This window comes from Prionailurus viverrinus, chromosome C2 (genome assembly GCF_022837055.1).
Source record: "Prionailurus viverrinus isolate Anna chromosome C2, UM_Priviv_1.0, whole genome shotgun sequence".
NCBI lineage: Eukaryota > Metazoa > Chordata > Mammalia > Carnivora > Felidae > Prionailurus > Prionailurus viverrinus.
The window spans coordinates 84,143,685-84,158,876 of record NC_062569.1 but is presented as its reverse complement, the minus strand read 5'-3'; the positions used below and the strand labels follow the sequence as shown (position 1 = coordinate 84,158,876).

The window sequence follows — 15,192 nt, the reverse complement described above, 5'->3', positions numbered from 1 at the left end:
AAATATGCTTTCTAATTTGTCAGCAGCTAACTTGCTAACTCTCTAGCTAACCAATTAGGCTAGTAACGTAGATACAGAATAAGAATTAATCCCAGGTTTATCTCAAGACCCAATCCTAACTCAACTGAGGGCTGATATGCTCAGCTATATTAAATTCTCATCCAGTTACTAGTCATACCATTCAGGAAAAGCCATTGGCCTGTAGCCGGCATTTCTTCCATCAATTACCACTTAAACTGTAGTCACAATATTTCTGGCTTTTTGACATTCTCCAACAAGGTCCTTAATAACGCAACAGAAATTTGACAATGATGGTATTCAGATAATTGGCCTACAAGAGAAAATATGTAGAAGGGGCTTTGAAAAGTTTCAAGTGCTATGCAAATGAGAGGTATTTCTTTCTTACTATTTTGCTCTAAGGAATCTTATGAATGTTTTCATTTTGAAACAGATAATGGAAGATTGTGATGCAGACTACCGCACATTTGGGATGCCAGGTTCAAACATAATAATAAAGCCAGGACCAAAAGCCAGTTGGGTATGACTTGCTTTTTCAAATCAGACAGCTCTTTCTCCTTGAAACTAACAGTGTCCATAGTCCCTTCATTCCTGAATCTATTTTTAAATTTATTCATGAACCTGTCTTATGCTAGAGCACTGCACTAGGTGCTAAGGGATAGAGTGATTTCAGAGCTAGATGTGTGGGGCTCTGTGTTGGAGGAGTACAGAGGCTGGTAGAAAAATCCATATAGGTGCAAATCAGTGCAATACCCTGGGCCGACTGCTATAATAAAGGCTGAAGAAAGAGCTGCAGGCGTTCAGAGGTGAGAGTGAATACTATTTATGAGAGAGAAGTGCCACAGAGGAAGGGACCTGTGAACTTGGCCTGGAAGATGATTAGGATTTCTCCAGGCAGTCAAAGGGAAAGGCCGCAGAACCAGACAACTTGATGAGGGAATCGCCGTCGAGGCAGACAGAAAAGTATCAATGTTGTGACAAACATACCACTTCATGACGTCCCTGGGTTCATTGCAGAGCAAGTCCTATTTGTTGGTGTGCATCTGTGAAATTTCACAAGCATCTTAAGCTCCCCTTTGTTGGTGCTGTCTCAGAGTCCCGTGGAAGCCATAGCCATCTTGCGCCAGTTTCCATTTTCCTCAAGCCTGCAGAGGATGTCTGTGGTTGCTCAGGTGGCAGGGGAGGATCACTTCCATGTGTACATGAAGGGTGCCCCGGAGATGCTGGCCAAGTTCTGCAAGTCTGAAACAGGTACTAATTGACCCTGTTCTCTCTTTCAGGAGGTAAAAATGTTTTAGAAGCCCAAACACACAAAGCACACAAGACTAAATGAATGTAGAAGTGATTGTTTTCTCAGTGAGTGAGAAGTGGGCCCAGGAGATCTGATAAGACAGAGGTGACCATTTCAAGGCCGTGAGGCAGAGAGTAAATATCTGGCTTTGATCCATCCAGAAAAGTCCAACCACAATGGGGTATCAGGGAAGGAGATATGAAGCAAATATCAGGAGCCAGAACAGGAAGCTACGTAAGGGTGAGCAAACCAGGAACGTGTGAAGGGAATAATGGGACAGGTCTGGGCCCTGCACTCAGCCTGCAGCTGGGGCGCTCCGCCTGATACCTCTGGGGGCTGGCACCATGTAAGGGCCTCGTGCCGGTCAATGGAAGGAGAATACAGACAAGATAAATCTTTCACACACACACAAAGTGATTAGAGCAAATTAGACGGTATTAGAGCAATGCAATTGATCATTTTCACAGCAATTTCATCTTTCTGGGCTAGATTTTGAGCTGATTTGTATTGTCTCTTTGTCTTACAAACATATGCACTAAGCGGCAGCCCAGATTTGTAAGGATATTGTTGCATTCAAATGAGTTCATTTGGATAAAATTGGCCTTTTTCTCCTGATTTTCATCTGCATTCTCCCTATGATTGCTGATAGCCATCAACTTGTGCACACAATTTTAGATTTGGCAAATGATTGCTTTAACTTCTCCCTCTACTTAGAGCCTTTTTTACCTTAGAAGCGGCCCCTTTTTCTGACCTTGATCTTCCTCAGAACTCCCATGACCTCTAACACTCTATCCCTCTATCCCTCACAGACTGATGGCCTATATTTTGCTATACATTTTTTTTTTCAGTCTCACAGATGCAAGTGAGTATCTTCCTGAAATTTTAACTGGTGATTATTGCCCTTGCTCCCTGGTAAGGGTTTGGGCCAGTCACTTCTCACCTCTCATCCTTCTGGTAGCCCTTCCAATTCTTATTTGTCCTGACCTCAGATCTTTGACATATGCTAATAACTTCAGTGATTTCTCCCCCTGTATTTAGGAAATAGAGAGCTAGGAGATGCCTTGATCCCCACCTTCTGGATCATTTTAGAATTACAGGAAGCCTGGGGCGCCTGGGTGGCGCAGTCGGTTAAGTGTCCGACTTCAGCCAGGTCACGATCTTGCGGTCCGTGAGTTCGAGCCCCGCGTCGGGCTCTGGGCTGATGGCTCAGACCTGGAGCCTGTTTCCGATTCTGTGTCTCCCTCTCTCTCTGCCCCTCCCCCATTCATGCTCTGTCTCTCTCTGTCCCAAAAATAAATAAACGTTGAAAAAAAAAAAATTAAAACAGAATTACAGGAAGCTTGAGCTGAATGGGGACATTGAGGTCCACACCCTCTCATTCTATGGATGGGAAAATTGAGGAGCCAGAAGAGAGAGCTACCAAGCCCAAGGTCAGAGAGCTAGTTGGCAGTAGAGTGGATACTAGAAATCAAGTGTTTTGCTACCTAAGCCACTACACTTCCATTACACTGTTCTTTTTAATGCTCTTCTAGGCATCCTATGAGCCATAAAGATTTCACAAATATTGTAATATTGGTAATGACTACCATGCCAAAATACACAAACGTTGGCATTGTGTCATCTGTCCTCTATAGCAGGGATTGCGAACTTTTTTGCAAAGAGCTAGGTGGAAAATAACTTTGGTTTTGCAGGCCACATGGTGTCTGTCTCAACTGCTCAACCCTGCCATTGTGACCCCAAACCCGACATAGATGATAAACAAAGGGGCATGGTTGCATTTCAATAAAATTTTGTTTACAAAAACAAGCAATGGACCAAATTTGGCCTCTAGTTTGCTGACCCCTGATCCAGAGGATCAGCTGTTTTCATTTTATCCTTGTAGACATAGTCGTGAGGTCTATCCTTATTAAAGCCAGCCAGTGGAGTTGACACCCAGGGGATGACCGGCGCATCCTTGGCATTCATTTCTGTCAGAATAATAAGAGCACCCTAATGAAGTTGTGGCTTTTAGCCAGAGCTGTAGTTTTTCTATTAAAGTTTTTTTTTTTTTGGAATTTTAGAACAAGGTACAGTGACTGGATCCCAGAGTCTTGCTTAGGAGGTGGGCAGCCTTCAGTGTGACCTTACCTTTACCTCTTTCCTCTCACCTGACAGTACCCAAGAATTTCCCACAGGAACTCAGGAAATACACAATACAAGGCTTCCGTGTCATTGCTTTTGCCCATAAAGGCTTGAAGATGAAGAAGCTTTCAGAAGTAGAGAATTTAGCCAGGTAAGGAAGTCAGATATCGACACTAGAGCAGGCTCTGTGTGTGTGAAGTAAATGAATGCTGGAGATGGACAGAAGGACAGCTCCAATCACGAGGAAGCCTCCTGGAGATGGAAAGTCGTCTCATCCAATCTCCTAACTTGGAGCCGGGCAACCGTAAGCCACACTGGGGAAGACTGGTTGGAGGTAGAACAAAGATGGTAGTCCAGATCTCTTGACTCCCAGCTGTCAGTGAGCTATCTCTGCCCGGCAGTCCATCATCCAATCAAAAATAACCAACACTCCTTCAATCTTGGAACATTATGTGGCTGACTGGTTTGGGGGTCCCACGTACAAACGGGTTGAGAAGGAGAGAGTGGGCACTGTGACACACTGACCTCCAGTATGCTTTAAACCTGGTTTCAGACCTGGAGATGTAGTGAGTCTAAGTTGAGTTATATGAAATAGGATTCAGTATTCTTACATTAATGGATAAGATGTCCTCATTAGAGTATAATCTGCAGATTCTTTTCTCTTTTAATGTTTCTCAGTTTTTAAAGGTTATTTTTGAATTGTCTAAGACAAAAGAGTAGTGAAATACTGTGGAACATTGAATAACAAACTATGCATTATCTTCAATGTAGTGTTGCTGATAGAGAAACCCTCACTTATGTAGAACTAGCACCTTCACATAAGATGTGGATATCCTTGGTTCAATGTTACTGTTTACAAGCTATGTCCATGTGTTCTAATAGAATCTTTGTCCCTTCCTTGCACTGTGTCTATTTCCCTCGTCTCTCAAGTGTAGGATTGGATGATCTTTAAGGAGCCTTTCAGCCATGACATTTTAATCTTCTAAATAGAATCACAAAGCTCATTTTGAAATCAATGAAATAAATTACGGCACTCTCAGATTTAACATTAAAGGTGTTAGCTATTCTTGAGCAAGCACCAAGACCCATAACACACAGGATTTTGTAATTTCTCAAGGCAAAAATTTTAATAACAAAAGCTAAGGTTATGTGTGAAGAAAAAATTCATGTAGTTTGACCAGGAATATTGCCACCACCCAGCTGCCACACACTAATGTAGCTGTGATGTTCTCATTTAAAAGTCACTGAGGAGTAGACATTATTATAAATATAACAGAATAAGAAAGTGATGATCAAATGTGCTAGATTTCCAATCATCTCAGATTTTCCCAGAGAATATCAGGATCCTATTATGCTTCTTAAAATTTCGCTACTATTTTCAAACAGAGTAAGGGAAAAGTGTTTTTTTTTAGAATCAAATTATATTTCGCAAAGTTTTCGAATCAGAAAGATCAAAAACTTCTTTAAAAACTGGTGTGTCATAAAAGGGAAGTAGAGGAGTTTCTGTCTCTCTCTCTCTCTCTCTCTTTTTTTTTTTGGAAAAATAAAACACCCCACACTAGCAAACAGAAGAAATACTTTGTCAAAATTCTCCCTTTCATTGGTTTAGCAAATTTCTATTGAGTTTGAGGGTGCACGAGATACTCTTTAAGGCACTGAAGATTCTGAAGTGAGACAATCTTTGCCCTCAGAAGCTTATATCCTAATTGGGAAAGATAGATAATGATACCATTTTACCTGGAGTGATCAGGGAAAGTCCTCTGAAGAGGTGCCATTTGAACAGAGATATGGCATGAGGATATCCAGAAGAAGAGTATTGCAGGCAGCCAGAAGAGTGAGTGCAAGGGCCCTGACACAAGGATTTGCCGGGAATGTTGCAAGGTAGCAAGAGGCCCAAGTGCCTGAATTGGTGAAAAACCGAAGAGTCCTCAGAGACCAAAACTGGAAGAAACTGGTGGGACGATTCTTTGTTTTAGTTCTAGCTAATGGGAAAATATGAATCCAATGTATAATAGACAGCTATGAAGTTAAATGATAGAAATTTAACACATTCTGTATTAAGGTAGGTCTTTCCTAATATTCTCCGAGATCACTGAGGCAGGATTCATATCTCATAATCTGAGTACTCAGCAAGTGCCCAATACAAGGTCTAAAACAGAGTGATTGGTGAGTGGACTTTTGAATGAAAGATGGAGTAACTTGTTCTGTACTCCAGAGAGAAGTTTCCTCACTGTGTTCCCATCTAAGTTTGAGTAATATTTTTCATCAAGAAATCCAACTCTGCTCTTTCTCTTGAAGAAGGTTTACTGACTTGCGTGTTTATTTCTTCTATCTCCCAAGTCCTACCAGCATGATAGAAAATAAATAACATCAAAGAAAACTAGAGAGGTGATTAAGTGCAGACAGATTTCTATCATTTCTGTAAGATGAAAAGTAGGTGGGGGGCGGTGAATGGAGTCTGAATCAGTAGGGATGGAAGAAGTGTGGTCTATACCATGCCAGAGAGAGAGATGGCGAGAGGGAAGTTGCTCCACCCTGTAGAGCCTGACAGGCAGAGACTCAGCTCTATCACGTACTGTGGAAGGTAGACATGGGACAGGACTGAACATGGGAGATTGTACCCAACAAGGTTAGGTCCTTAAGTCTCCAGCTCCTTCTGCAATCTTAACTCCTCCCTGGGCAGAAAAAGGAACAATGCGAGATTAAGAAAGAGATCTTGGCCCCCCACGTTGACTTTTTAAAAAGTCACCTGAGATTTATTCCATTCCTGAGGTGAGTTCCTATAAAATGAGTGTAACCCAGTTACACTCCAAGCTTCCAATTTCAAATTCTGATAACTTTTTGAAGGCTTAGCTGATATCATATATTTTCTGGAGGTTACAGATGGAGGTTGAAAGGAATGATTCCATATTCAACTGTTACCGTAGTATCCCGTAGACTTACTAAATGCCTAACTAAACTGATTACCAGGTCACAAAAAAGGTCTTTGAAATTAAAAACAAAATATGTGTGATTAACAAAAATTTTAGAAACCAAGAGAAGAGTTGGTTGATAAACACATTCTTTTAAAAAATGGAGTTGAAAAATGGAAGAAGTTGCTAAAAGATATAAAAATAGTTGCCCCAGGGAAGGAGAGGGGGTGAATAGGGGTGGAGACAGGGATTATTGGTTTTCATCATAAGCTTTTGGGTTCTTTTTTATTTTTAAAACATATGCATGCATTACATTGATAAAATTTAGAAAAAGTTTTTTAAGGAAGAAATAAATTCAACCGTCAAGACTCCATAAATAAGTTTAATATTTTCTCCTGAATCCCAAGAGAGAAGGTGGAGTCAGACTTGACATTTCTGGGACTTCTCATAATGGAGAATCGCTTGAAAAAAGAAAGCAAGTCAGTCTTGAAGGAACTGCATGAAGCCTGCATCAGGACCGTGATGATTACAGGTGTGTACTTCTGGAGGCCTGACATGTTCAATGTATCCCAGGCATCAGAAAAAGACCATGTGAGCTAAGTGGGTTCATGTGGCTGAGGCAGAAGGAAAAATACTTAGCTGTCATGTGTTACTGTTCTTTGACTCCTGTTCTTGCGGCACAAGTGCAGCAGCTCCAAGATGACTGTGAGATTTGGTAGCAGAGACCATACTTCATTCTCTTTGTCTAATGCCCCTTCTCCCTACTTGGGCTTGGTCCAGAGTTAATAGGCTCACAGTAAATGTTTAAACACAAGAACGGATACGTGCTCAAGAACCCCAGTGAGGCTTCTGTGTAAAGGGTGTAAGACTCTACTGAGCTGTCCTTTAGGGCTGTGGGGCAGGCATAGCATATGCTGATCCAGTCCACGCATGGCCCAGCCCTCAGTGTTCTAGTCTCTGTTTGACTGCAATCCGGATCCCCAAAATGGTTCCATGCGATCGGAGTGGGCCCGTGTTATCTTCACCACTTGGGGCTCTCAGTCTTCTGAGGGTTCATCAAAAAGCACGTAACCATTTCCTTATTCATCCTTGCATGTTTTGGAAATATTCAGTGTTGAAGACATGCTGCCATTGTGGCAGGGAGATGCAGACATTGTTTTTGACCACTAGAGACAGAGGGACAGACAAATGGTTATCAAATAAGGCCAAAAGTGGGAAATGCCCCCCAAAGAGCACCAATATTGGGGTATGCCCACTCAGAGGAGGCAGAGCTCAATTTGAGCTGCTGAGAGATTTACACAGAAAGCAAGCTGACTCTCTTTGTCATCTAGGTGACAACCTTCAAACAGCGATTACTGTGGCAAAGAATTCTGAAATGATTCCTGGAGGAAGCCAAGTGATCCTTGTTGAAGCCAATGAACCAGAAGATTTTGTTCCTGCCTCTGTGACTTGGCAGCTGGTTGAGAACCAGGAGAATGGACCAGAGAAGAATGTGAGCAAATGTTAGAAGGCCCCTTGGTGGCCTGGGCCGATGGCATATAGCCCTGGCCTGGGCAGCCTTCTCTGGGCGTTAGAAGTCACCAAAGTCAAAACCCTTCACAGCTGGAGGTTCTGAAGTTTGCAAAGCATTTAGCATTTCCACTAGCACTTCTCGCCTTGGCTGCATGAAGAAATCACCTGGAAGAGTTTTAAAGCTTCCAGTGCCAAGGTTTTACTGGTTAAATCCAAATCTCTGGGTTGGGAGCTGGCATCAGCCCATGATTCCAATGTGGCTGGGAACTTATGTCCATATTTCCCATTTGAATCTCATAGTTGGCCTATACAGTTGACAAACTGTTCAATTCACAAATGTGAAAACTGAGGTCCAACAAGGTAAACTTGCCCAAGACACACCACTGGCAAGTTGCAGAGCAGGAAATCAAATTTAGGTCTGTCTGATAGCACCCAGATCCATGGGCATTTACTTGTTTATTTTTTTAAAGACTTTTCAGAAATACTTTTTAAGTTAAAAAAAAATTTAATGTTTATTTTGTGTGTGAGAGAGAGAAACAGATTGCAAGCTGAGGAAGGGCGGAGAGAGAGGAAGACAGAATCTGAAGCAGGCTCCAGGCTCTGAGCTGTCAGCACAGAGTCCGACGTGGGGCTCAAACTCACTAACTGTGAGATCATGACCTGAGCTGAAGTTGGACGCTTAACCCACTGAGCCACCCAGAAGCCCCCAGATCCATGGCCATTTAGATTGTGCTGTGTTCGTGACATTAAGTTAGCAAGTGTCAAGCTTTTCGAGATAGCAACTTTCCTGTGCTTTTGTGAAAAAAATGGGCTGCAGCCTGACATCCTATCATTAAATGTGGCACCTCTGCCTTTGTCTGAATTCCAGATGGTCCTCCAGGTGATAAATTAGAAAAATGCTCCCTTCCTTCAGGCTGACCAGCCCTTTGGATTGTTAAATGTAGAGTAGGCCTTGTACAGTATACAAACTGCACAACTGTACAGTGACCCTACCCCTACTTGGCTCAAACCCCATCATATTGGCTGTAAAAGATGACAGCTCTATCTGCACTTTCAGCAGATTTCTGGTGCTTATATCCTTGCAAACTCACTTGCTTCTGTGTCAATGCATGTTGCCTCCATTTCACTGTGTGATAAAAATCAGGTCTTCACTAATTTTTAACAAACAGTCCACTCACACTACCCACTCACTAATTTAATACCTTTACTGAAGTGTTGGCCATCGCTGGGTAGTCTGGCTCCCTCCCACCACTTTCCCTATCCAACTTTCTATTGAAAGCAGAAGGAATTCTTTCCTTGCCTCATGTGGAATGCTTTAAGCATATTTTTGTTGGCTATTTTGCAGTTGGGAGAAGGGGCGTGGAAAGAGAGGGGTGTATCTCCTTGCCTCCCAATTCAGAATATGAAGATGAATTCCTCTAGTGAAAAGAATGTTCTCACCTTCTATGCTATTTGAACTCAGAGTTCTACACTAATGTAAGGACCCCTGAGAAATGTTGCATGAAAAAGCATGATCAGCTGTCAACACTGTGAGTGCATGTGCATTCATCGGGTGCTCTCTCTTGGGGCTGAGCCAGGTAGAGCTAGATTGCAGTGATGGGAGCACATTGATAAGTGGAGGGCAGGAGAGAACGAGCCGGTGCAATGGAACATAGGGCATGGAAGAGGAGTGGAACACCATGAAGGAACATGTTGCCTGTTGAGGTGGGGAGAAGGCAGGTGCTATAAGGAGCTAGGCTCTGAAGAAAGAGTCTGCCTATTTTACAAGGAAGAAATTGGGGAATGATTGGTGAGTGAATGACTGGTAAAAGATCTTAGGAAATAAAAGCATGAAGAGGAGAGGAAAGAGGAGGGAAGAATGTTTTCTACTCTTCCTTGGAATCACTACCTCGGAAGGATTTCCTCAGCAGACTGACATACAGGTATGAACTCCTAGGACATGATCCTGAGCATTGTGTTGTCAATGTCTCATATGTTCATATAATTTGGGAAGGACATTTTGAGTGTCTTCTTCATCGGAGTCTAGGTTCCATGGACAAATTGCACATTATGTATTTGCTGGCCCTCACACTATTGCATAACTTGAATACACTTCCTTCCATAAAACATAGGAAAGCAGAGACATTCTTTAAGAGCCCATGTGGAAACAATGCCCTTTTGAATTTAGGAAACCTGCGTTAACATTGGGAACAGTTCGGTGCCTGATGGAGCAAGAGGGAGCTGTTACCATTTTGCAATGAGTGGGAAATCCTACCAAGTGATATTTCAGCATTTCAACAGCTTGCTTCCAAAAGTAAGTACTGGTGAAATGAAGTGTTTTGTTTTGCTCTCAAATTAGTGAGGCAAAAAAAAAAAAAAAAAAAAAAAAGAAGAAGAGAATAGTGAAGGTGATGATCAGTGAGGTTGTCTCAGATTTGGGGAATAAACACCCCCAAAGGTGCTCCTTCAGAAGTTCCCCAGCCCTACCTGATCCTGCACATGCACATGACCCCCTCTTCAGAGTCTGAGCTCTGGTACAGCTCTTCACCCCCCCCATGGCCAGCCCAATCCCAGTCTGCCTCCTCCTTTCCCTTCCCAGCAGGGAGGACCTCCAAATAGTTCCAAATGTGCTGCCTGTTTTGTGGGTCAGCCTCTCTCTGAAAGCCACCAACTCATGTCAGGTTGAGCTCTATTCCCCTTCCTGTCTGGATTCTTAAATTACAGCAGCAGGAAACAAAGACCCCGTGGTTTATTTTCAAAATCATTTGTTATCTTGTCCTCTGTGTGTCTATTTAAAAATAGTGCTGTGCAGGGTTGTGCTGTCAGTGTGAAGGAGATAAGCTGAGGGCAAGCAACCATCTGTTAGCAGTTTCTTGAAAATTCTGTCACCTTAACAGACAAGACCATTGAATCTAGACCCCAGAGGCTTCTAGAAAGCTCTAGTGCAGTACTTAATTGAGGAGATGGGGAAGCTGAGACTCAGAGAGTTTAGGTCCCTTGTCTAAGCTTTGCCCAGCTAGTGGGACCAGAGCTGAGAATGGAACGTTGGTCTCTACTCCTCACCTATCGCTTTTCCTCTATCTATGCTGCAATTGTGGTGATAGTGTTTAGTAGAAAGAACTGTATTTCCTTAAGCATTTTTGTCCCATATACTCTGCTGCTTTTCAGCTATTATTAACTAGAGCTTATCCCATCTCAGAAAAATGGCCAGGAAAAAAGTCATAAAGTTGTGATGGGAGATGAAAGTGAAAGTTAAATATTAAAGCATTGAGTCCCCTTTCTCCCTGTCCTGACATTTGGGCTAACGATACACCACCTATTGCTATATTCAAACAGTGGCTGGGAATGACTTTCAGGGCTGTTATTTTTTTAAAAAAGTGTCCTTGGGGGCTGCTGGGTGGCTCAGGTGGTTAAGTGTCCAACTCTTGATTTTGGTTCAGGTCATGATCTCGTGGTTCATAAGATCGAGTCCCATGGTGGGTCCGTGCTCACAGCAGAGAGCCTGCTTGGGATTCTCTTTCTCTCTCTCTCTCTCTCTCTTCCCTTTCTGCCCCTCCCCTGCTCTCTCTCTGTCCCTTTCTCTCTAAATAAATAAACAAACTTTAAAAATTAAAAAAAAGTGTTCTTCATCCTAATCTTATTGCAGTAGTTGTTTTTCTCTTTAGATCCTGGTGAATGGAACCATTTTTGCAAGAATGTTTCCTGGGAAGAAATCTAGTCTTATTGAAGAATTTCAGAAATTAAAGTAGGTATTATTGCACGAAAGGAGAGTGTATTCATTAACTATTGCTGCGTAACAAATTAACCCCACATTTAGTGGCTTAGAATAACACCACTTATTATTTTACATTCCAACGGGTCAGAAAGCCAGGTGTGCCGAGCTGAGTCTTCTGGCTCAGGCCTCTCACAAGGCTGCAGTTGGGTGTTAGGCAGGACTGCAGCTACCTCAGTGCTGGAGGAGGAGGGACCCGCCACTGGCCTCCCTCACGTGCTGTTGGCAGGATTTTTTAGTTCCCTGTAGCTGTTGGACAGAAGCCACCCTCTGCTCCTTGCTACATGGATCATTTCATAAGGCAGCTCATAGTGTGGCATCCACAAGAGTGAGCAAAAGAGAGACAGAGAGAGATCACCATTTTTTATATCCTCATCTCAGAAGAGACATCCCATCACTTTTGCTGTATTCTCTTTATTAGAGGCACGTCACTGAGTCTAGCCCACACCCAGGGAAGGGCTTTATATAACGTCTTGAACACCAGGAGATGGCAATCATAGAGCCATTTTGGAACCTGCTTACCCCATACAGCATTCCTTCTGTGGCCCATACAGCATATCTTAAAGGAAGATCCTCTGCTTGAATGTGGGGAATAGAAAAAATAGGGGCTTATATATCTCAGAATGAGAAAAATGAGGAAGTGTGTGGGTCATCCCCTGGAATTATTTGAGGTTGGTCCATTAGAAGATATGTGAATGATTCCACGACCAGTAGAAAAGAGGTGGAATGATAGTCTCACTGTATCTGGCCCTGGCCATGGTTTGGGTATGGAGGCCAAAGTAAAAAAAAAAAAAAGTCCTTTTTTTTTAATCTCCTTCAAAAATATAGATAACCATGTACATCAGAGTGAAATGGTTCTTCTTGAGACCAGACCTACCTATAATTTTCTGGGAATGTTATAATTTCTGAGCTACATATTTCCAGAAAGTGAAAAGGAAAGAGAGTAGTGAAACTTCAGATAATTACTGACAAGTAGTAGCTAAAATCAGGAGACTGCCTTTCACTATTTTGTGTTGCCAAAACATTCTTAGGGAAGTTTTAAAAAGAATGCCTATCAACTCCCATAATGCCTTGAGGCTGGGTTAGTAGCCAGTGTTTAAGTGACTATTTTACTTACATGGTCATTACATGACAGTAGCCGAAGAAAGTAATTTTACCCATCTCAATGCCTAAGAAATTTTGCCAATTTATATGCTTACTTTTGAAAAGCTATATTCTCTTAAAGAAAAATCAATTCAGGAAAATATGCTGTCTCGGAATGAACTGTCTTCTCGATTTCCCCATCTTATTCCTCCTGACTTTATCACTGACAATGCACATAAGGTTGTCTGAGTTGTCTTCTGAATTCAGGGAGCACTTGAAGATGTAAGATTCTTTGTGTGATATAAAGACTAAATATGTGATTTGAGCCTGAAGAAAAGGACCCACTTCAGCAAATGTACACAGTCATGACATGCGTGTGAGCCCATGAAATGTTTATAAGAATATTTTCGTATATAACCTGACAAACATTGGGTTGAATCTTATGAGTTTGTTTGTTTTGACCATTTTTGACTTATAAAAATGACCATCTCTTATGTGTCAGCTAATCATAAGGAAACTGTCCAAGAACTTTATTTTTTGCCTGTATTGGTTTTGTTATTACTCTTCTATTCATGCTGTGGTGTTTGCACATCAAACTGGTAGAGATTAGGAGCATATGCTCTCATATCACTCCAGAATGCCTCAAGATTATGTGTATATGCTTTTGGTTCTATCTGTTCAACCATTTCCCAAAGGTTTCTCATCCTAGTGTCTAAACTTCCAGTGGCATCAGCCACCAAAAAACACAGATGGATCAGGTTATTCGGTGCATCAGGTGTGGGAAGTGCTGTGATTATGGCTGCACACGCTTAAGCTTAGCCCTGATGGATACAATCACCCAGGACTTGTTTTGAAATGTGTAATCTTCTTGGTGGCCGTCCTTGGCAAAATCACTGTCATTTCCAAATGGTGGAAACAAATACAACGGCCTTATTCCTCTGGGGATATTTCTCTCCAAGTCATTTGCCATGAGCCTGATGCCACGTGTGTTCAACACACACACATACATCACGTGTGAGTTGGTTGTGATGAAAATTACCCAAGAGAGGCGTTAAGGCATTAATGTGTTTTATCCGTCCCCTGCAGTTACTATGTGGGCATGTGCGGAGATGGAGCTAATGACTGTGGGGTGAGTAGAACACATGAGTGGTAAAGGCCGAGTGAAGGAAACGTTTGAAACTGATGGTTTAAAGTGTTGAATTATGTATAAAATCATGTATGCATAACATATCAGTGAAATCGCAGACCAAACTATGTGGCTATGACAAACTATAGACAGGCCTAAATTAAATAATTCTCAGCAGATGCCTTCCCATACACAAGAGAAAGCAGTACGTGTTTTAGACTCTGAGTGTTGAAGATATGGTTGAAATAATAGCCCACCTTGAAGATTTATGTGCGTAAACAAATATTTTCAGTACAAAATCTTCAGCACAAAACTGAACGGGATTGCTTTGTATTTCTAAAGCCTACTAGATCCTTAGGATCTAGTTCCTCTCTTTTTAAATATTTAAAAAGAGTTCCTCTCTTTTTAAATATTTTCGTCTAAGTTCTGTGAAAAATTGTGTTCACGCTTAGAGATCTATTATGAATTTTTCTACCTTATGTTTCATGAGAAGACGCTCGTTGTTAGTCTACGCTTCAAAACCTAAAATGAGTTACCCATTCCCATAATTATGTAGAAATTAGAACAAAACAAATAAGTGCTAAAAAAGGACATAGTCTCTGCCCCCCTAAAATTCATTAGTGGTGGAAAGAATCATGCATAATATTAATCCAAACAGGGGCCCCTGGGTGGCTCGGTTGGTTAAGCATCCGACTTCGGCTCAGGTCATGCTCTTGCAGCTCATGAGTTCGAGCCCTGTGTCACGCTCTGTACTAACAGCTCAGAGCCTGGAGACTGCTTTGGATTCTGTGTCTCCCTCTCTCTCTGCCTTTCTCCCGCTCATGCTCTGTCTCCCTCAAAAATAAATAAACATTAAACATTATATATTAACACAAGCATAAAACAGATGCTCTTAAAATATGTAATAGAGATACAAAATACTAAGAGAGAATAGAGGGAGAAGGAACTATTCTAATGTGTATTGAACATGAATTTAGTATGTGCCAGCCACGGTAAACAGATGCTTTGCAGTTCTACAGAACTACAGAACTACGAAATCTCATTTTATGCTCATACAATTCTTATGGGATTAAAAAATTGACTCTGGCCTCCTTATTGGCCACTGTCTGCTCTATGCTCTCTCTGGGCCGTTTCGAGTCTTGCGACAATGAATTAGCCTTTATTTTAGTGAGGCAACACAGGTCCTGGAAGGATGTGTGATAAGTACGATTCAGTCCCTGTCTCCAGTGAAGATGCTGTGAGCCCCGTACTTCGTCCCAACAGTTAACTGGTTGGCTATATCAGGCAGCCTAAGGAAAGGTGGGGATTTGATATTTTTTCCTATCGTTCGTGAAGATGGTCTGCTGAGTGTAAGAACTGTGATGAGGAAGACCTCCAC

General features: G+C 42.0%; 2 protein-coding genes across 2 annotated transcripts in view; one reads left to right on the top strand and one right to left on the bottom strand.

The window, feature by feature from the left end:
- LOC125175770 (phospholipase A and acyltransferase 1) overlaps window positions 1-15,192 on the bottom strand; it is a 76,261-nt gene that overhangs the window by 6,624 nt on the left and 54,445 nt on the right. The window lies entirely within an intron of this gene.
- The window catches only part of LOC125175769 (probable cation-transporting ATPase 13A5), a 119,365-nt gene that overhangs the window by 76,055 nt on the left and 28,118 nt on the right, over window positions 1-15,192 (top strand). The window contains 8 exon segments of the mRNA XM_047876599.1: window positions 452-538; window positions 1,113-1,269; window positions 3,464-3,581; window positions 6,750-6,874; window positions 7,674-7,834; window positions 10,022-10,147; window positions 11,499-11,578; window positions 13,775-13,817. Coding sequence (XP_047732555.1) covers window positions 452-538; window positions 1,113-1,269; window positions 3,464-3,581; window positions 6,750-6,874; window positions 7,674-7,834; window positions 10,022-10,147; window positions 11,499-11,578; window positions 13,775-13,817 — 897 coding nt within the window.